This window comes from Nomascus leucogenys, chromosome 12 (assembly GCF_006542625.1).
Source record: "Nomascus leucogenys isolate Asia chromosome 12, Asia_NLE_v1, whole genome shotgun sequence".
NCBI lineage: Eukaryota > Metazoa > Chordata > Mammalia > Primates > Hylobatidae > Nomascus > Nomascus leucogenys.
This window is the reverse complement of record NC_044392.1, coordinates 61,259,206-61,281,024: the sequence shown is the minus strand read 5'-3', so window position 1 is coordinate 61,281,024 and position 21,819 is coordinate 61,259,206. Positions and strand designations below refer to the sequence as shown.

The 21,819-nt window shown below is 39.3% G+C and overlaps 2 protein-coding genes across 5 annotated transcripts in view; both read right to left on the bottom strand.

The window, feature by feature from the left end:
• Positions 1 to 7,982: 7,982 nt before the first annotated feature.
• NRAS (NRAS proto-oncogene, GTPase) lies at positions 7,983 to 20,292 on the bottom strand. The gene is made up of 7 exons (XM_030824793.1): positions 20,168 to 20,292; positions 19,558 to 19,685; positions 17,301 to 17,479; positions 13,076 to 13,235; positions 12,029 to 12,152; positions 11,654 to 11,694; positions 7,983 to 11,550 (listed from the first exon to the last, which is right to left on the bottom strand). The coding sequence occupies exons 2-5, from the start codon at positions 19,666 to 19,668 to the stop codon at positions 12,033 to 12,035; spliced, it is 570 nt and encodes a 189-aa protein (XP_030680653.1). The 5' UTR covers positions 19,669 to 19,685; positions 20,168 to 20,292; the 3' UTR covers positions 7,983 to 11,550; positions 11,654 to 11,694; positions 12,029 to 12,032.
• Positions 20,293 to 20,425: 133 nt separating this feature from the next.
• Positions 20,426 to 21,819, bottom strand: part of CSDE1 (cold shock domain containing E1) — a 41,167-nt gene continuing 39,773 nt past the window's right edge. For all 4 annotated transcript variants that reach the window (XM_003268019.2, XM_003268018.2, XM_030824791.1 and 1 more), the window contains one exon: positions 20,426 to 21,704. In XM_003268019.2, coding sequence (XP_003268067.1) covers positions 21,657 to 21,704 — 48 coding nt within the window. In that variant the 3' untranslated portion in view covers positions 20,426 to 21,656. The remainder of the gene's footprint in view (positions 21,705 to 21,819) is intronic.

Below are 21,819 nucleotides of genomic sequence, written 5' to 3'. Positions count from 1 at the left end.
CCCAGGCTGGAGTGCAGTGGCGCCATCTCGGCTCACTGCAAGCTCTGCCTCCCGGGTTCACGCCATTCTCTTGCCTTAGCCTCCTGAGTAGCTGGGATTACAGGTGCCTGCCACCATGCCCAGCTAAATTTTTTTGTATTTTTAGTAGAGATGGGGTTTCACTGTGTTAGCCAGGATGGTCTCAATCTCCTGACCTCATGATCCGCCTGCCTTGGCCCCCCAAAGTGCTGGGATTACAGGTGTGAGCCACTGCGCCCTACCAGTTATGACTAAATATTTTATAGTTACTGCTAGGTAAAGAAAGTACGCTGCTAGACTCAGCAGAAATTATAAATTATAACAGTTTATATTGAAGATGAGCTTGGCACTTCAGATTAGTAACAGAATTATGGGCATAGACCATATGATCTTTTTACTATTAACTATTTCTTTTTGAAAATTGGGACAAGCATTTTTGTTGGCAAAACTTAATAATATTTTAGTGCTTAGCCTTATGGCCAACCTCTCAATCAACAATATTGCAACACATTACAAAGGTGTTACTGAACCAAAATATTTGTTCATTTCTTTCCAACTCCTTTTTGTTACATTTTTACCTGGATTTCCCAACAGTATCCACAAATTGATACATCCAAACCAAGCATCTTCCTCCATGAACCTGCTTCTCCTTCAGTAATTCCTATCTTTATATAAGTTACACTCCAATTTTCTCATTCCAATTGTGTAAATACCCTTGTTGCCTACCCAAAGGTCATTTTCCCTACCTTTCTTACAAACAAAAACTCATTTGGTTTGAGCATTAATGTGCTCAGCCAAAAAACAGCATTTGCTAGATTCCTTTGTGGCTAGAAGCGGCCATTTGACACAGCCTGGCTAATGTGATGTAAGCAGAATTGCTGAGTGGGATGTCTCCAAAAGTTCTTTTAAAAGGGACCAGCTCAGCTGGCTTATGTTTTGCCTTTTGCCCTTCCTCTTCTTCCTGCCTGAAAAAGGAAATATGTGGATAGGGGGATCCAAACCAACCACTGTTTTAACACAAATGGTGAGCAGGACAAGAGCCACATGAAGACTATTCGAACAGAAACAAAGAATTAGGGTCCCTGATGGCATCCTAAAGCCACCATATTAGTCCAGGACTTCCCATATTTAGAATTCTTGTTTAAAGAATTTTTTTAAGAGACAGGGTCTCACTATGTTGCTCAGGCCAGGGTGTAGTGGTTATTCACAGGAGTGATCCTACTACTAATCAGCACAGGAGTTTTGACCTGCCCTGTTTCAGACCTGGGCTAGTTCACTCCTTAGGCAACTTGGTGGTCCCCCGCTCCTGGAAGATCACCCTGTTGATGTTGAAATTAGTGTGGACACTTGATCAGCATAGATTACTACAGCCCAGAACTCCTGGACTCAAGTGATCCTCCTACCCCAGCCTCCTGAGTAGCTGGGAGTACAAACATGCATCACCATACCCAGCCAGACTTCTTGATACATAAGAAAAATGGTCGGGCTCAGTGGCTCATGCCTGTAATCCCAGCACTTTGGGAGGCCGAGGCAGGCAGATCACGAGGTCAAGAGATCGAGATCATCCTGGCCAACATGGTGAAACCCCGTCTCTACTAAAAATACAAAAATTAGCTGGGTATGGTTGGTGCATGCTTGTAGTCCCAGCTACTCAGGAGGCTGAGGCAGGATAATCACTTGAACTCAGGAGGCAGAGGTTGTAATGAGCTGAGATCACACCACTGCACTCCAGCCTGGTGACAGAGCAAGACTCCGTCTCAAAAAAAAAAAAAAAAAAAGGAAAAATAAATTTGTTTTAGTCACTGATTAGTCAGTTTTTTTGTTGTTGTTATTAGAAGCCAATGTAATTCTACCTGATAAGTCATTAGTTACCTCAAAGTTGGATAATTGCAATAGATTCCTAATTATTTCGCCTGCCTCCAATCCATATTGCATAATACCACCAGGTTAAATCTTCTGAAAAACCACTTGATCATTATATTCTCAGTTCAGAAACATTCAGTGACTCTTTTTTTTTGAGATGGAGTCCCGCTCTGTAACCCAGTCTGGAGTGCAGTGGGGTGATCTTGGCTCACTGCAACCTCCGTCTCCTGGGTTCAAGCGATTTTCTTGCCTCAGCCTCCCAAGTAGCTGGAATTACAGGTGCATGCCACCATGCCTGGCTAATTTTTGTATTTTTAGTAGAGACAGGGTTTCACCATGTTGGCCAGGCTTGTCTCGAACTCCTGACCTCAAGTGATCTGCCCGCCTTGGCTTCCTGAAGTGCTAGGATTACAGGCGTGAGCCACTGCGCCTTTATTTTTGTGACTTTCTTAAGAAAGTTTTTATGTAAGTAATCAAAAATGTAGTTCAAGAATGTTTATTGTAGCTAAACCTTTATAATAGTCAAAAGGTAGGAAAAACCCACACGTCTACAATAAAAGATTGAATAAAGCATGGTATAACCATAAACTAAAATGTCACACAATAAAATAATGATGTAGATGAATACATATTAACATGAAAAACATTCACAAAATGTTATTAGTGAAAATAATATTACAACAATGTATATATAGTATAATCTTGTCTTTGTAAAAAAAGAAAAGTATTAATTTACATATCGCTCTAGGCATTGAAAGCAGGTTGTGTAGTTTACGCTCTCACTCTTTCTGGGTAGTGTGATGATGGTGATTTTTACTGCATTCTTTTGGCTTATGTACATTTTCTGTCATGAACAAGTATTATTTATATCACCAGGAAACAAACTCTGAATTTAAAGCAAAACAAAAATAAGAATCTCAATTGTATTATCATCCGCAGCCTTCAAGGAAAATGCCCAGAAATTCCCTCTAATGGGAAAAGTCTATCTACTCATTCTTTTTCTCTAATTAAGCACGTTTTCTTCAGGCACCAGCATATGAGATAAACTAGGCTCATTGAATTCTATTTTTGTTTTAGTTTTAGCAAAAATGTTGTTTTCTATGTCTTTTTTTAAAATTATGCTTTAAGTTCTGGGGTACATGTGCAGAACGTGCAGTTTTGTTACATAGGTATACATGTGCCATGCTGGTTTGCTGCACCCATCAACCCATCACCTACAGTAGGTAGTTCTAATGTTATCCCTCCCCTAGCCCGCCACCTGTTTTTTATGTCTTTTAAAATGATTGCTGTGCAAATATTTCAGCTATATGATGGACCACATCAGTTGGAGCTAACCTAGGGACTTAACCATTGTTTACAACATTATTTTAGTGGAAATCATTCTAAGGTCCAAATATCAAATTTACAAAGGTACTTTTTAAATAGGAGATTTCTTGTAGTTCATTGAGTTGGAGATACCTGAGGCTCTGCGGGAAGCAGATGACACTGTACAGGACTTAACTGTACACAGATTACTGTGCCTGGCTCCTTGTTGTCCAGAAAGTCTTTACCTCCATTCTGCTATAGCAGGTCTCCCTCCTTGCTGTGAAACTTGCTGGGGCTCCCACCTCTTTCCAACCTGTTTATCATCCCACATCCTTCAATGCCTCAATGCCCACAGTAAGTTGTGGTTGAGAAGACAGCATACCCAAGAGTTCTGTGGGGCTGAGGGTGACCATCGGTAAACTGCCAGCTCCATTTTTTTTTTTTGTTACATTGCTTCAGTGGGAGCAGTTCTGAGTTCATTACAACTTCTGGTTTAGGAACAGAACTGGAACATAGTTGCCAGCAGCAACCATAGATTTTGTCCTTCTGTTAGAGGTGTATAACAATTCCTTTAAACTTTAGGAATGCATTTTGGTTTGGAGCATAACCAAACCTGTGGAATGATGAGATTTGGTACTTTACTGCATTCAGTCTCATTTTCCTGTCAGTAATAATTTCCCATACATGCCTAAAAATAAAGAAGTCAAATTTTTGAGACACATCCTTTTCCGTGAGACAAACTGACTTTATTTCCTGTCTCTGGAATGGAAATGAAATTCAGCAATTTGCTTTAAACAAAACAAGCTGTACTTCAGCAGTGTACTATGTTCTGCTAGAGGAGAGAGGGAGGCATACTATGGGGTCCCTGCAATAAAAACAGTGTTAGATAGTGTTCTAAGTTATTGTTTCTTGTTGATGTTGTTTATACTATATATTAACTTATTTAGTTTTCACAATAGTCTTTTGAAGAACTATTATTTCTTCCATGTTACAGTTGAAAAACTTCAGGTATGGAGAGGTTGACTTGCTCAAGGTCATACAACAAATAAATGGTAGAAGTGGCATTCAAGGCAAGGTATTCTGGCTCCAGAGTGGGGGCTCTTAAGCACTGTATTATACACCATCTCACTATTATGTAGAGTGCAATGAACATGATTGTGTCTATAGAATATTGGGATCTGGACTAGACATGAGGATGTGATCTAATGATTCCCAGTTTGATAGATGGCTGTAGATTAGTGAAGTCAAGTGGTTTTCATAGTTTTACGTATGAAATCTTTTTTTAAAACTAAATCTTTTCTTCCCCCCACTAGAGACAGGGTCTCACTCTGTGGGCCGAGCTGGAATGCAGTGGTGCCATCACAGCTTACTGCAGCCTCAAACTCCTGGGATCAAGTGATCCTCCTGCTCAGTTTCCTGAATAGCTAGGGCTACGACAGGTGTGGGGGTAGCTAAGTTTTAAAACATTGTAGAGACAGGGTCTTGCTATGTTGCCCAAGCTGGTCTTGAATTCCTGGCCTCAAGCGATCCTCCCACCTTGGCCTCTCAAAATGCTGAGATTCCAAGTGTGAGCCACCATGCCCAGCCTCAAACTCAATCTTGAATGAAAGCCTAAAATGAAAGAGATGAACATGGAATTAATCTGGTGTGAAACTTGTTGGGAACTCCCACTTCTTCCCAACCTGCTCTTCACCCTGCCTCCTCCTCCTTCCTTGAAGTTGGGGGACAAGGGAGGAGGAGCAGAACCACAGCCATTCAGCCTCTCTTCAAAGTCTCCTTTACACTCCAAGGACTTTGAGCAGCATGGTTTCAAAACTACTAGTGGCTGGGCATGGTGGCTCATGCCTGTAATCCCAGCACTTTGGGAGGCTGAGGCAAGCAGATTGCTTGAGCTCAGGAGTTCGAGACCAGCAGGGGCAACATGGCAAAACCCCTTCTCTACAAAAAATACGAAAAATCAGCTAGGCATGGTGGTGCACCTGTAGTCCCAGCTACCAGGAAGCTGAGGTGGGAGGATTGCTTGAGCCTGGGAGGCGGAGGTTGCAGTGAGCTGAGATGGATGGAGCCACTGCACTCCAGCCTGGGTGACAGAGCCAGATGCTGTCTCAACAAAAACAAAAACGAAACAACAACAACAACAAAAAACCTACTAGTGAATCAAAAAAAGCAGATTCTGGAAATCGGGAGACCTGGGTTTGAATTTTAGATAAAATCAATACATTTTTAGGGGATTCAGTTTTCTCATCAGTAAAATGGAGATGATTCCTACTTGATATGGATGTGAAGGATAAAATAAGATATGCAAAAGCACTTTGACATTTTGAAGCAATATAAAAATATTGGTTTCTGTTTCTACATAGCCTTGACTTGAAAACGAGAGGCCCAAGTAGCAATGAGTTGTGAGTCAGTATATGCTGCATCTTGGATAGCCAAGAGGACTTGCAGGAAAATCAGGGAAGGTGACTATGGGCAGTGTCCAGAGGTCAGCAGCCAGAACACTGAGGTTAAATGAGTTATATCAGAGTAAACACCGTCCTTCACCTTTGAAATAATCACAAAATTGTAATTAAGAAATTTTGTTTTAGAGGTTTCTGGGGAGACCCAGTAGAATATAAAAGATTCATAAGGAACCAGTATCTGTCAGATTCACTGCTGTATGCCCAGAGCAGTACAGGGGCTAGATACATAAATAAATTAGGAAGGAAAGTCTTAAGGAAAATGTACCGAACCAGTGTAACAAAAACATTTTGTTAGGGCTTATGGCTATGCCTCACAGGGGATCCAAATACGGTTCTCTTACAGAAACACAGGTCTTGGTAATTCCACTCCATATGCCATGCTAGTTTTATTTTGAACTTTAATAGTAAATGTCAAACTCCTCAGCTTCACAGGCAAAACAAGCATACACTTAAAAGATCTCTTCATCTAACTTTCAACATGTCTTTTTACACTTCATACCATTGATTTACAAAAATATTCCTATCAGGAATGTTGGGTCTGTTATAAATGTGAATTGATTTATAAGAAAATGTTTTAAAATCAAGTGCAAGTTTTCTTTCAGACTTAATTACAATCCACATATTTCAAGCTCCTACAGAAAGTGTCAATAGCGCCAATTGTACCATGTCCACAACATCCATTCTGGAAGATTGCTTTTCCTAACCTGGGTATTTCAGGCTGCTGCAGATAATAAAGCCTGCTAGTAGGCAACTGCTAGCTACAACCACATCCTCCCCTATCAGGCATGTAGCTGCCTCTATCTTTAGAAACATTTAATAGCACTCTAAGTCCCAATGTTGCAGGTGCTACCCATTTTTACTTCATGTGGCTTCTACAAGTTGATGGTAATCTGAATTTATACTAGTTAAGAGACTAAGTTCATTCCTCCCCTCCACTCCCATTCCCACTCCCGCCCCACCCCCAACACCAGTAGTTTATAATAGACTATTTCAGTGCAAGTGTGAAGTACATCATGTGGTAGAATTCAACTGCAAATAAGAATGGTCAACTCAACTCTTGGTTCATGAATCTGAACCCTCTTATGTTCCTTTTGCAACTGGAAAGAATATTTGTCTCTATTTTGTATGTTTCTGAAGTTCCAGCTTTCTTTTATTAAGGTAAACGGTCACATTTCACTGCCCAGTTACTTTTAAAAGCATTACAAAGCATACCCTTCCCACTTGGAAACTGGACATTGATTCTCTCTGTGCTCTCATGGAGCTGGACATCCTCAGTTTTGCAAAATGATCCCTAGCAAGGCCTCTTGGCCTCTTCTCATGTATTTATGGATATCAAATAACTCATGCAACTATGTTGGCCTTTCAGTGACCTTAAGTATTGCTTATGAGAACAGAAACCTTAATAGCACAGAGATGCACAGGAGGTTCCCTCATATTCCAAATAAACAAGCTTCTTTAGGTACCTTCTCATTGTTTGTTTCTGTAGCTTTATTTTGCTGAACAGAACAGCAGTTCTCACCAGAAAACATCCTTTCCTCTTTTCCATTATTAGAGGGTCAAACATTAGAACAAATTTTTGTAAAATGTATACGAAAAAGAAACAGAATTGTAGACTTTGTATGTTTCTCTCTCAAACTGTCACCTAGGTCTCTATATGAAGTGATAGTTTGAAAGACACAGATTCCCTAATTCTATTTCTTTTTCATATACATTTTATAATTAAAATATTTACTCTTTCTAGTTGTCCTAGCCAGAAAAAATATTGTCATTTAAAATTGGTTTTCCCAAGCTTACTTTGGTCACATGTTAATGACGTACCTTCCCTGCTTCCTTTTTCAGGAAAAAAAAGTGAAAAAAAATTTTGATAAGTCTTTGGTAGAGTAAACCAAGGTCTCCAAAATTAGTATTCCAGTGTTAGTTGAAAATGCCTAGGTTTGATATTATTCTTTTTAAAGTCTCCTTAAGGTTGGGAAATCTGATATATCCTAATTCAACTCTCCTATTTTGCAAGTGAAGAAACTGGGCCGGTGTAGTAAAATTATACTGGGCCTCAAGTTCTCCAGCCCCTAGCATCAATGCTCCTCCACCTATACCAAGATTGCTAGATTGTGCAGTAATGCAAAAATGAGACAAAAGAGCTCCAATGGCATCTTAATGTATGCAAATCTGACAAATAGCTATGAATCATCCCCAAGGTAATACTTTAAAGCAGGCTTTGATATATTTTATATTATGACGAAACGAGGAACTCAGATATTCCAACACTTCCAAATGTCACATCCAAAAGTTTGAAATTAATATTAGCATTCTATAAAGGCACTTCAGTGAATATAAGAATTATGACTAAGCCAAGAACTTCCAGTTTTTATTTTTTAAACATCATTTAACAAGAAAAACATTCAACCAAATTAAAAAGAATTAGGTTGGATTAATTTACAATAAAATAATCAACTTAAAATATCAGCCCCTTCCATTTAGGGCCAAGGAGGCCAATAGTTCCTGTTTAAACAGCAGAATTGCACAATTATTTTTACCTATATTTGATGGCACAAAAAAATAAAAGTCTTACAACTTCCACGGACATCCTCCCCTCCCTCCAGAGTAGAGTTCATACAATTCCATCTCAGGTCAGTACTCAGGCTTTTAAAAATCATCTTACATTTTGAAATATAATACAACTACTCTGGTAATAAGAATACTTTTAAAACAATTCTTATAGAAAACAAATACCTTAGATAATTGTGTGGCACATTAGACTGCTCAAAGAAACAGCAAAGATGAAAAATAATGTACAAGAATTATAGTCCCTTGTTTATAGAAACCATCCAAATAAAATATTTTCCCTAATTTTCCTTGCTTCTTATAATTTATTAGCAGAGATGAATTACAAGAAGCAGAACGCACCATTTTTTGGTTCTTGGTTGTAGCTGCCAGCTTAGGAGTTCATGACTATAAATATAAAGCAAATATGATTATGCTCACAAGTTCTGGAATGGGAAAAAACCCCAGATATCTCTGTTTCTCTATCCTTGCTTTCAAGTCATGACAAAAAAATTCACAGCAGTTTAAAGGATGGTGAAAGACTAAACATGGGCCCACTAAAATAGAGATTAATTTTACCTATTACACTCCTATAGTAAAAATTGTAGTAAGTATGGTATTATATTAAGTAACATTCTATAGTAAGCTGTTGGAGCAAATACAGCATTTAACAGGTTCATTTACAGACCAGGCATGGTAGCCTTCAGACAGAACATCTTATTTTCACACTGTTGAACATGTAACCTTTAAAAAAACCAAAAGGAATATGTAATTTATGACAGCTGGCCAGGCACTTAATTTGGGGAAAGAAGGATTTTGAGGTAAACTAGAATTTTCAGCAATCACAAACATAGCCTAAAAACCACGTTTTACACCACACTGAAGTTATTCAGCTTTTAACTATAAGTTTGTCACTCCTTTGTGCCAAAATTCACACCTAGGTGTAACTTTTTTTTTGGAGACAAGTCTTCTCTGTCACCCAGGCTGGAGTGCAGTGGCACGATCTCCACTCACTGTAACCTCCACCTCCTGGGTTGAAGTGATTCTCCTGCCTCAGCCTCTCAAGTAGCTGGGACTACAGGCACGAGCCACCATGCCCCGCTAATTGTAACTTCTTAAGAAGCTATTCAAAGAACATACTCAAGTCTGAATTTTGGCCCCATTTAGAAACTTCTGTGCTTAGAACACACTTGGAAAACTCTAAGTACATACATACAAGGGCTGTTGGCACAAGAGCCCAAGATGAGTAACTATCTTTCTCCCTAATTTGATGTCAAATTTAATAGATTTTTAAGAAAAAGAATCACTGCCAGTCACAGACATTAAAAAAAAAAAATGACTGAGGTGATAAGCCTCAGGAAAATTACAGAGTAACACTGCTCCAGAAGGAGCAGAAACAGAAAAGCAGAATTTCCGTTTACAAATGATTACAGTACTGTGAAAGCTCCCAGAATTAGCAGTAAGAAGCACAACTCTCCAGGTTCATTATACTCTGGGCACAGTATATGTTTCTTCTCTTCTGAATTTCAAGGTAATACGACATTTGCTTAATAAATGAAAATTCATAATATAGAAGATGGAGGACCTCAGTAAGTATTTAGATATTAAAGACAGGAACCAAGTGGCCATTTTGGAATTAGTCTTTTATCAAAAGTTATCCAAGTCTATTTTTCATGAGAATTACCAGGGTGTTATCTGCAAATTAAAATGCCAAGCCTCCAAATCCTCATAAGTATCAATTAATTATATTTTCCATTCCTGTCTCAACAATTTCAACTTCCTGTTTTGAGCAAACTCATCAGCTTAGGTTTATCAACATCTTGTTTTAAACCCTTCAAAGAACATTATGAATAAAGAAAATTTAAAACGTTTTTCAGCTGAGACATTCTCATTCTCAAATGAGAATACTGGCTTAATTTAGAGTTTCTACATGGCTAAAAGAAAATGTTTAAATACATGATACCGAGTTTTCCAGTCATGGTAAAGGGTTTGTGCTAACTGACCTCTTCTTTCCTTGCAGGGCAAACTGCAAGCACCCAGCAAAATTACTAGGTGGAGTTACTGGTGCAATGAGCAAATGTAGAAGAATTTCTTTCTTTGTGATGCTAACTGGATTGTTCAAGTTTTGAAACTGTGACCCTGGTCCATTAGCACCATGCTTTACTCAACTGAAATAATCAAGCCCCTATTGCTGTGCGGGAAGCTGTAGAGGGGTGGGGTGAGAAGGGGATTGAGGGCAATTACATACATCCTTAAGATACCATGATATACAGTGAAAATGTAATTTGTTAATATACTATATTTGAGGTTTGAAAATCACTGATCACAGCTATTAAATAACAACGCACCAAAGTTTTACAATATTTGAACATCTACAAATGTAGAGCTTTCTGGTATGACCCAAATTTGAATACAAATGGAAGTTCATTGAATATCAGGTTTATCAGTAAGCTAGAGGAAACAAATTACATACATTGTATAGGTAGTAACCTACGAAAAAAGTGGAGATTAGGTAAAAATTAAGTGAAATTATTCATATGCTTTCAGTTTCATCTTTCTCCTGGGAAAGCCCCAAAACAGGCCTCTGGAAAACCAATTTCATACATGTACAAAATGGCATCTGCTCTCAAATAGATACAGCTTTCTTTCAATGGTAGATAAGTCACAGACGTATCTCAGACATTCATCTCATGCATAAGGATTTTTGAGACATCTATTCCACTGAAATATTATAAAGGAAGTCTACAAACCACTTCTAGGAAAAAGGCACTTCACTGTAAAAGTTGGATTTAATTACGTCAAAGTTGTGAAGACTAGGATAGACTCAAAATTCAGTACTCATTTTTGTATTTATGAATCGAGAGCAGATGCCAGTTTAGAGAATATAGCCGATAACATTATAAACAAACCAAACAGCAATAATAACTATATTCTTGGCAAAACAGTAATTTATGACATTTCTCCAAAAATTAGCATAGTTCTAAGTTCAACAGTAAAAAGAAAAAAAAATCACCAGCAGTTGCTACTTTAGAGCTCAAGACACTGTTCTCAATAGAATTTCACGTTTGCGGTTTGGTTTTCTGTTTCAGACATGAACTGCTTTTCAGATGAAAAACCTGGGGTGGGAGAGGTGTGTTTGTGCTGTGGAAGAACCCAGGGCAGAAAAATAACAGGGAGTAACAAGAGGTGCATTTCTCTGGTCAGACAGCCAAGTGAGGAGGTAGTTATTCTGAGAACTTCTCAAATAGAGTATTGTACTAAACTACTGAGAGCTGGGGAAGTAGCAGGAGCTTCTCTGTGAGACTGAAGATAGCAACAGGAATACTTCTCCTCCAGGGAAGTCAGGACCAGGGTGTCAGTGCAGCTGAAATAGAAACAGAATTTGTATAAGTGACACATTCAGAGTATAAGAAAAACAAGTATACAAAATTAACAGGAATGAGAATACATTTCCAAACTTGTCCTACCTTGAAAGTGGCTCTTTTCTGACAGAACTTTAAAAGTATCTGTAAAAAAAGAACAGAAACCATGTCCTTATTAACTAGTTTCAAAGTAGTGATCCTTCAAATTCCTGGTCATTGCCAGGAATAGGGTATGCCTACATTTCATAAATAATGTCTTACAATTTCTAATGTTATCAAAAATATAAAGATACCTGTGGAATAATCAAATGTTTTAAATACTTTAGACCTCAGTACTTTCAAAAGGGTGTCATATGGAAAATGTGCAGAAGAGGATAGGCAGAAACTCAAATAACATATAGACAATAACACCAGCACTCCTCCAAATTGCCCAATACTCAATACTAAGATTTATAATTATGCCAAGAAACCATTGCTCACCTTGTTACATCACCACACATGGCAATCCCATACAACCCTGAGTCCCATCATCACTGCTGTTGAGTTTTTTCATTCGGTACTGGCGTATTTCTCTTACCAGTGTGTAAAAAGCATCTTCAACACCCTATAAAAGGAAAAAATGAAAAAAATGAGAGAGCTAGCTCAATGGACACAATCCAAATTATAAGCTCTCTTGCATTTGTATCTCTTTATGTGAACATAAGATTCCAATTACTAAATGAATAGCTGATAAAATAAAATATGGTGATTTAAGGAAAAGAACACTAAATTTCACATTCCCATTGAATCACATGAACAGGCTGATATAAAAATGGCACATTTTGCCAAATAAACATTCAGGCAAAGGAAAAGGGTAATGTGAGAAATACAGAACAAAACTACATTAAACTAAAGACTCCATTCAGGAGACTGAAGCCCTAAATGGGCTGGTGTTGACAGAGAAATAACTAATGTTTATAAATATTTTTAGTCAAGGATCTTCACAAGAAATATCTGTGGATGTTAATGCAGGAGTAAACATGCCATAATAGAATATTAGTAAGTTCATTTTGGGTTTAAACAAGCATTAAGAAAAAGAACACTATTAAAAATGCCTAACAACAGACCGGGCGTGGTGGCTCATGCCTGTAATCCCAGCACTTTGGGAGGCCCAGGTGGGAGGATTGCTTGAGGCCAGGAGTTCGAGACCAGCCTGGGCAACATGGTAAAACCCCGTCTCTACTAAAAGTACAAAAATTAGCTGGGCATGATGATGCACCCGTAGTCCCAGCTACTTGGGAGGCTGAGGCAGGAGAATCACTTGAACCCAAGAGACGGAGGCTGCAGTGAGCTGAGATCACACCACTGCACTCCAGCTTAGAAGATAGAGCAAGACTCCGCCTAAAAAAAAAAATAAAAAAATAAAAATGAAAAAAATGCATAACAACAAAGAATATGAATATGGGTCACATCTCTACCAGAGTTAATCAACTGATACTCTCTTGCCTAGAGCAAACTCTTGCACAAATGCTGAAAGCTGTACCATACCTGTCTGGTCTTGGCTGAGGTTTCAATGAATGGAATCCCGTAACTCTTGGCCAGTTCGTGGGCTTGTTTTGTATCAACTGTCCTTGTTGGCAAATCACACTTGTTTCCCACTAGCACCATAGGTACATCATCCGAGTCTTTTACTCGCTTAATCTGCTCCCTAAAAACGGGAATATATTATCAGAACATAAGAAAAACAAGATTAGGCTGGGTGCAGTGGCTCATGCCTGTAATCTCAGCACTTTGGGAGGTTGAGGAGGGCAGACTGCTTGAACCCAGGAGTTTGAAATTAGCCTGGGCAACATGGCAAAACCCGGTCTCTACAAAACATATAAAAATTAGGCCGAGTGCGGTGGCTCATGCCTGTATTCCCAGCACTTTGGGAGGCTGAGGTGGGCAGATCACAAGGTCAGGAGTTCAAGACTAGCCTGGCCAATATAGTGAAACCCCATCTCTACTAAAAATACAAAAATTAGCCAGGTGTGGTGGCAGGCACCTGTAGTCCCAGCTACTCGGGAAGCTGAGGCAGGAGGATTGCTTGAACCCGGGAGGCGAAGATTGCAGTGAGCCAAGATCACGCCATTACACTCTAGCCTGGGCGACAGAGTGAGACTCCATCCCCCGCAAAATATATATATAATATAAAATGTATATTATATATAATTTATATATATCTTATATATATATCTTATATATAAATTATATATAAAATATATATTTACATATAATTTATATATATTTATAAACAAATAAAAAATATATATGCACATATATATTATAGCTGGGTGTGGTGGCGCAGGCCTGTAGTCCCAGCTAATTGGGAGACTGAGGTGGGAAGATCACCTGGGCCCAGAAAGGTCAAGGCTGCAGTGAGCCATAATTGTTCCACTGCACTGCAGCCTGGGCAACAGGAAAAAAGAAAGAAAAGAAAGAAAAGAAAGGGAAGAAAGAAAAGAAAAAAGAAAATAAAAGAAAAAGAGAGAGAAAGGAAGAGCGAGCGAGAGAAAGAGAGAGCAAGAGAAAGACAAGATTTCAGGAAGGAATAAATGGCTAGGGCAAAAAATAGAGAATTTTATGTAGCCCTATTAACTTCTAGTATTTCTGCTTCTTTTCTACCATTTAGAGAAGACATTGTATACTAAGGAGACTGCTTTAGACTTGTTGCAGCAGCCATCAGGAAGCCGTAAGTACAAGCTCACCTTCTACTGGGAGTGGATGGGTATTTTATCCTGACACATGACCTAGTGAGGCTCCTGGATTCTCCAAAGAGCTTGGCTCTGGATTTAAATGGCAACTAGAAATCACCCTTTAGATTAAGGTCTAAAGTATAAAAAGTGAAGCTCACTGCTGCTCTATAACTAGGTGTGACAGTATTTAATGGAAGGCAGTCTATCACTTTTCAAGATGGGTGGTGCTCAAACATTTTCTTCAAATTGCTGATGAAGCTGGGCATGGTGACTCCCGCCTATAGTCTTAGCACTCTGCGAGATTGAGGTGGGAGGATCACCTGACCTAGGAGTCCGAGACCAGCCTGGGGAACATGGTAAAACCTTGCTTCTACAAAAAATGCAAAAATCAGCTGGGCATGGTGGCACATGTACCTGTGGTTCCAGCTACTCAGGAAGCTGGGGTGGGAGGATCACTTGAACCCTGAGAGGTTGAACCCTGAGAGTGTCATGCCACTGCACTCCGGCTTGGGCAACAGAGGGAGACTCCATCTCAAAAAAACTAAAACAGGCCGGGCACAGTGGCTCACACCTGTAATCCCAGCCCTCTGGGAGACCAAGGCGGGTGGATCACCTGAGGTCAGGAGTTTGAAACCAGCCCGGCCAACATGGTGAAACCCCATGTCTACTAAAAATACAAAAAAAATTAGCCGGGCATGGTGGTGGACGTCTGTAATTCCAGCTACTCGGGAAACTGAGGCAGGAGAATCTCTCAAACCCGGCAGGCGGAGGTTGCAGTGAGCCGCGATCGCACCACTGTACTCCAGCCTGGGCAACAAGAGTGAAACTCCGTCTCAAAAAAAAAACAAAGAAAAACTAAAACAAAACATTGTATCTGGTGGAAGCCCAAGCTATAAAATAGAAAACATAAGAACTGCTCTTAGTAAAGGGAGGCTGAAGCATCTAGAACTCCTGACAGCACCCCTTTCAATGACATGTAAGACACAACACACAGCACACCTGGGAAACAATTGCTTTAGATTGTCTTGACGAACACAATCCAAAAGTACTTTATGTGATGATGGAAATGGTCTATATCTGTACCGTTCAACATGGTACCTACTAGTAGCTATTGAGCATTTGGTGGTCAAGGAACTAATTTTTAAATTTTATTTAATCTTAATTAATTGTAAATAACCACATACTGCACAGTACTGTTTTAGACTCTACCCCTGGATTACCCACAAGGTCATGTATCTGAACTAGATTCCATTGGCTATTTGCAAAACTGTGCTTGATGGCAATAGCCTACATTAAGGGATAAGACAGCCTAAAGTACCTGGACCATGTCACTGTCAGGTTACTACTGATTTTTACATTAAACAAGCCTCTTTGAGGATCCATGGGAAAATTGCCTTCTAGTAGCAGTATAATTCTACTTCTTCTGAGCAACTTAACTGCTTTCAGCATACAGATACTGAATCTCTCAGCTGGCAACCTTCCTTTTCACAACAGTGACCAAATTTGTAGTCCACCTTTAGAAAGTCATTGGAGCTTCATGCACAATCACAGAATATCCTCACTCCTAAATTTGTTTTATTTCCTTTACCCTTATTTTTTTTTGTCTCACTTAAGCCTGTTTTTCATTAATTTTATCTTGCTCTACTATATGCATTTTCATAAGATGTTTTAAATACTCTTTGGTTTGAGCTAAGGCATATAGAAAAATGAATAAATTTCTTGTAAGAAAGAAGAAAAATGACTTCTAGAAATTCAACAAACATTTATTAGATGCATGCCAAGTGTGGGCATTTTATTAAGTACTGTTACTTTTAGACAAAAAAAATGGGAAGTACAACAGGTTAGGAAAAGAACACTTGAATTCAGTTTTGGACCAATCTGCTTTTGAGAGCAGACATCTTCACATGGATAGAAAATAAGCCAAGACTCAAGCCTTTAGGCAAAACACTTAAGTAGCATTTACTGTGTGCCAGGCACTATTCTGAGTGATTTGCATATTTATTAAAACTGTAATTTTCACAACTCTATGAGGTAGGTATTATTATCTCCATATTATAGGTTAGGAAAGCCACATAGCCCCTAAGTCACATCGCTAATAAACAGAGCTAGGTTTCAATCCGGGTAGAGTTCCCATTCTTAACCATTATATTATTCTGTTTAAGAACACTGTGCTAAGAAAAAGGAGCTTTGGGTTTTGGTCCTGGCTCTGCTACTAATAACAATCCTGACTCCAAAACCTAACAAACCACATTCTGAACTCTGTTTCTGATTCTGCAAAATAAGAATATTGTACTAGAATTTTTATGGTCCAATCTAGCTTTGAAACTTTATGGTTCTATGGACAAAGTCTACCTTTGTGTTCCCTTGCTTTGTTTTCATCTTTATGGACTCCCTATTTGCTTATTCCTATCATTTTATTATTATTATTTTTTTTGGAGACAGAATCTTGCTCTGTTGATTAGGCTGGAGTGCAGCAGTGCAGTGGAGTGAGCATGCCTTGACCTCCTGAGCTCAGGTGATCCTCCCACCTCTGCCTCCCGAGTAGCTGCCACTATGTGTGACTAATTTTTTTATTTTTATTTTTGTAGAGACAGGGTCTTGCTCTGTTGCCCAGGCTGGTCTCCAGCTCCTGGGCTCAAAGTGATCCTCCCACCTTGGCCTCCCAAAGCACTGACATTCCAGGTGTGAGCCACTGTGCCTGGCCTATCTTTTCCATTACCTACTGAAAGATGTTTCTTGGAGATGTTTTCCTCTCTGAAATTCCTGTGATCTCTAATTACAACAACTCTGGTTCCAAGTCGTTCCCAGTAGCAAGCATCACTTATGTATTATCAAATATTATAGTAACAGTATATTATGTAAAACAAATTCCAGTATTAACTTTCAGTAATTACCCTAGATTCTCAATGTCAAACAACCTAAAATCAACTCTTCCCATAATTAAAAAGCTCTATCTTCCCTAGTGTGGTAACCTCATTTCCCCATAAAGCTTCAGAACACAAAGATCATCCTTTCAGAGAAAATAATGTTGCTAGTACCTGTAGAGGTTAATATCCGCAAATGACTTGCTATTATTGATGGCAAATACACAGAGGAAGCCTTCGCCTGTCCTCATGTATTGGTCTCTCATGGCACTGTACTCTTCTTGTCCAGCTGTATCCAGTATGTCCAACAAACAGGTTTCACCATCTATAACCACCTGTTTTCTGTAAGAATCCTGGGGGTGTGGAGGGTAAGGGGCAGGGAGGGAGGGAGGTTCAATTTTTATTAAAAACCACAGGGAATACAATGCTATTGCCAAGGTTAAATAAGCCTCTAACTATTCAAGCCCATTTCTGCCTACCTGGTTTGTCCCTCAAATTGCTAATACATAATCACAAACAAAAAGTATCCAATATCACCCTACGTAAAAGAAAACCCACCAAATTCTATATGCCTGCAGAAAAGAAATATGATCACTCTGTTCCTGGAAAAGATTAAGAAAACACAGCAACTCAAATGACAACTCTACTGCAGCCAGGAGGCTACAGATTAAGTACCTACTGTATTTCACTAAGCTATGAACTGGACTGTTTTATTTGCGCTGTTTATTTTACTTAAAGTAATCTAAACATACCTCCACCAATTATAACCTGGCCCTATATACATCACTTGTGTTTATGACTAAATATAAAAATACCTTTTGTTTCAGAGAAGGTTGTAACACCAAATTTTTTTTTACCATGACAGATGTACCTTTGGGAAATATTCCTGAATCAAATTCTTAAAGGTTCCAAACAAGGTATAGTTATGATTAATTTCTCAGGAAGACAAACATGCATAGATCATACAAAAAATACATTCATTTTGGTTTTATGGCAACAGGACTTTTACTTGTATTTTAATGTCATCACACTTGGAGAACTCTCTGGAGTATTGGAAGTGCTCTATACTGTTATCTGGGTGGTAGCTATGTGACTATATAAAAACGCAAAAAGCACTGGGCTGTAGACATAAAATTTATGTATTTTACTTATGTAAATTGCTCAATAAATCAAACATTTAAAAATATTTAATTAAAATATTAAACATTTCATGTAAAATATTAAAGCTGTTAAGCTCGAAATAAAGATTTTGCCAAGGGTTAGCAACCAATTTTTTATAGTGGCTATATTAGAGTTAGTTTGCATCAATTAAACACTAGTAGCCAGATGGTAGGGAGGCCAGGTGTTGATTAAAATAATCTCTAAAGTTAGGCATTTCTAAACTGAACAAAATTACAAAACCCTTTATTTATCTATTTATTTATTTTTTGAGACGGAGTCTCGCTCTGTTGCCCAGGCTGGAGGTCTGTGGTGTGATCTGGGCTCACTGCACCCTCCGCCTCTGGTTCAAGCGATTCTCCTGCCTCAGCCTCCTGAGTAGCTGGGATTACAGGTGCGTGCCACCACACCCAGCTAATTTTTGTATTTTTAGTAGAGACGGGGTTTCATCATGTTGATCAGGCTGGTCTTGAACTCATGACGTTGTGATCCGCCTGCCTCAGCCTCCCAAAGTGCTGGGATCACAGGCGTGAGCCATCGCGTCCGGCAAAACTCTTTATTTAAAGAGCCTTAGATGCCACTTACTGAAGACAATTTGTACCATGAATTCTCACAGTAACAATAGAATCCCTAAGTACTATTACATAGTGCTTTACCATTCATAAATAACTTAAATATATTATTTAACTTTCCATAACATCCCTGTGTGGTAGGCAGGACAAGTTTATGGTAATTTAAAACATGAGGAAAATGAGGTTGAGAGAGATTCATTTGCTCAATATCACACAACTAAATAAACTGCAAACAGGGACCAAAATCCTAGGCATAAAGACTAAAAATCTCAAGTTCTTGCTACTCCAATCATCTGGTCTCAGCTGCTTCAACTAGCTAATAAATAAATACTGAAGAACACTCAGATCTCTGAATCTTTTATCTCCATCCTATTATCTCCCATACAATCAGACAGTCTCGCTACTATGGCCTGTGTTTCTCACGTAATAGAGCTGTTACATTTGAAGAAACTCGAATGAACTCAACACTGAGTTTGCAATAGTTACAGAACTGTTAAAAACTGGACACGTTTTAGAAACTTCAGTAACTAATAAAAATGAACTGTTCTCTATAAACACGTTAAGCTTATTGCATAACTGAATGTATACCCAAAATAACTTTTTACTTTCTCTCCTCTTATTCCTTTAATAAAGAATATGGGTAAAGATGATCCGACAAGTGAGAGACAGGATCAGGTCAGCGGGCTACCACTGGGCCTCACCTCTATGGTGGGATCATATTCATCTACAAAGTGGTTCTGGATTAGCTGGATTGTCAGTGCGCTTTTCCCAACACCACCTGCTCCAACCACCACCAGTTTGTACTCAGTCATTTCACACCAGCAAGAACCTGTTGGAAACCAGTAATCAGGGTTAATTGGCGAGCCACATCTACAGTACTTTAAAGCTTTCTATAATCAATGGAAATGAAAACCCTAGCGTGACCTTCCATTTGGTTCTTAAAGTGACTAGGGAACGCAAAAACACCGGACTAATATCGGCCTCACATTTCTGGAGTACAGTTTTCTAGCAACCCCCACCCTTAGCTATTTTTCAACAGTCCTTGGGCCCCGCCCTCAGCCTAAGCAATGGAAATCCCCCTTCCTATTACTCCCCGAAGCCTTCTCAGCTCTAGCAGGAAGCCTCCAGGCCGCAACTCCTTCCCATTCTCCCTTCTGTCTCCAAAGATCTCCCCACGTAGGCACCAAATGGAAGGACCCCCGCCCAAGGCCTTTGTCTCCAGCTGGTAGATTCTGCTCGATTTCTGGCATCTGTGAAACGCCTGAACATTCCACAGCTCAAAGCCGAACACTATGCATGAGAGAAACTTACCTCAAGCTCCACTGCCTCTGCTTTGGACAGATTTAGGACCACAGCCGGTGAAAATGTTGGAGACCCCGGAACCGCCATGAACAGCCCCCACCAGGGAGCGGCACTTCCGGCCCCGCCCGCTACGTAATCAGTCGGCGCCCCAGGCGCCTGAGTCCCCGCCCCGGCCACGTGGGCCTCCGAACCACGAGTCATGCGGCAGGCCGCACCCAGACCCGCCCCTCCCACACGGGACGTTTCAATAATGAAAGCGCTAGGTGCTAGTGTCTCAAAAATCAGTAAAACTTTATTCGCTTCCATTCTTTCGCCATTAACAGAAAACTGGAGAAAGCAAAAATGTTTTGTGTTTACAAAGATAAACGGCCTCTTTACCCAGAGATCAAAACCTCAAACGACAAGGGGGAAGATAAAACCGCCCTCCCCCACATCCCCTGAGCTGACCCTTGTCATCTTCGACAAAGCCTTCAGTCCACTGGCCAGGGACCCTGTATATGGCCAATTCAAGAAGAGGGCCAAGAAATCAGACCCATCCATTCCCGTGATATAAAGTTGAACAGAAGCTACACCAAGGGTCAAGTGTCTGTATTTTACAGGACACAGTAACCAGGCGGCTACTTATAAAAAAAACAAGATTCATTTCAGGCACAACTTTTTTATTTTTTTTGTTTTGTTTTTAAATCAGTAAAAGAAACCGGGTCCTAGAAGCTGCAGTGATCTAAGCAGCAGCAAGTTTGTGCATTCATTTTTTTTTTGTTTAAATTATCACACTGCTGGCACTCCTCATTTGCATGAAATTCTGCACCATACTTACTAATTGTAGTAAAGTTACCCCCCCAACCCACGAAAAAAAACCTACTCTGGAAGATAATTTTCACTGAAATATAACCAAACTTCTTTAAGTGGATTGTGACAAGATTATAAATGATATGAAAAATAACATTTTAAAATTTGGCCATCAACTTTAAGAAATGCTTACAAATTTTTGCAATTTTTAAAAGATAATATATTCTACCCTCATATGGTCCTCAGAATTAAAGCATAATGAACAGGAAGAAAAAGGAAAAGAATGCAACTGAGTGTCAAGGCAGAACATCTTGCCGGAAGTAATTAATGAAGGTAGAGTATATAATGAAAAGTGCAGAATTTCATAGGGCCAACAAGATAACAGTCTATATTTTTCACTTACACAGGCAAAGTGGATTCTGCAATTACCAGTTGCGTTAAATGCACCAAATAAAGCTCCTAAAATTGATACTATAAGGCGCCACCTTAAATTTTCCAGGCTGCAACTGTGCATTATTTTAAAATGGTTTTCTTAAATTTATTTATTTTTTTAAACATAACATGAGGAAGGTGTTAAAACTGGTGTAATAGCTCAATAGAATAAGTATTCCAGATTTCGGGAGGGATGAAGAGGGAGATATTCAGAACCCTTCACCAGATTCCCCCCAACTTGATCATAGTGGATTAATGATGTGCTTTGTGGATGTGATTAGTCAATGACACCAGCTTGACGGATCTTTCTTTCTGCACCAAACCCCTGTGGGGGGGGGAAAAAATCCTGCAGTTAATGATTTGAGCGCACAACAATCATAGTACATTCACTATTCTGAAATGAAAACTACAAAAGCATTATTTTTAATCATCTTATGCAG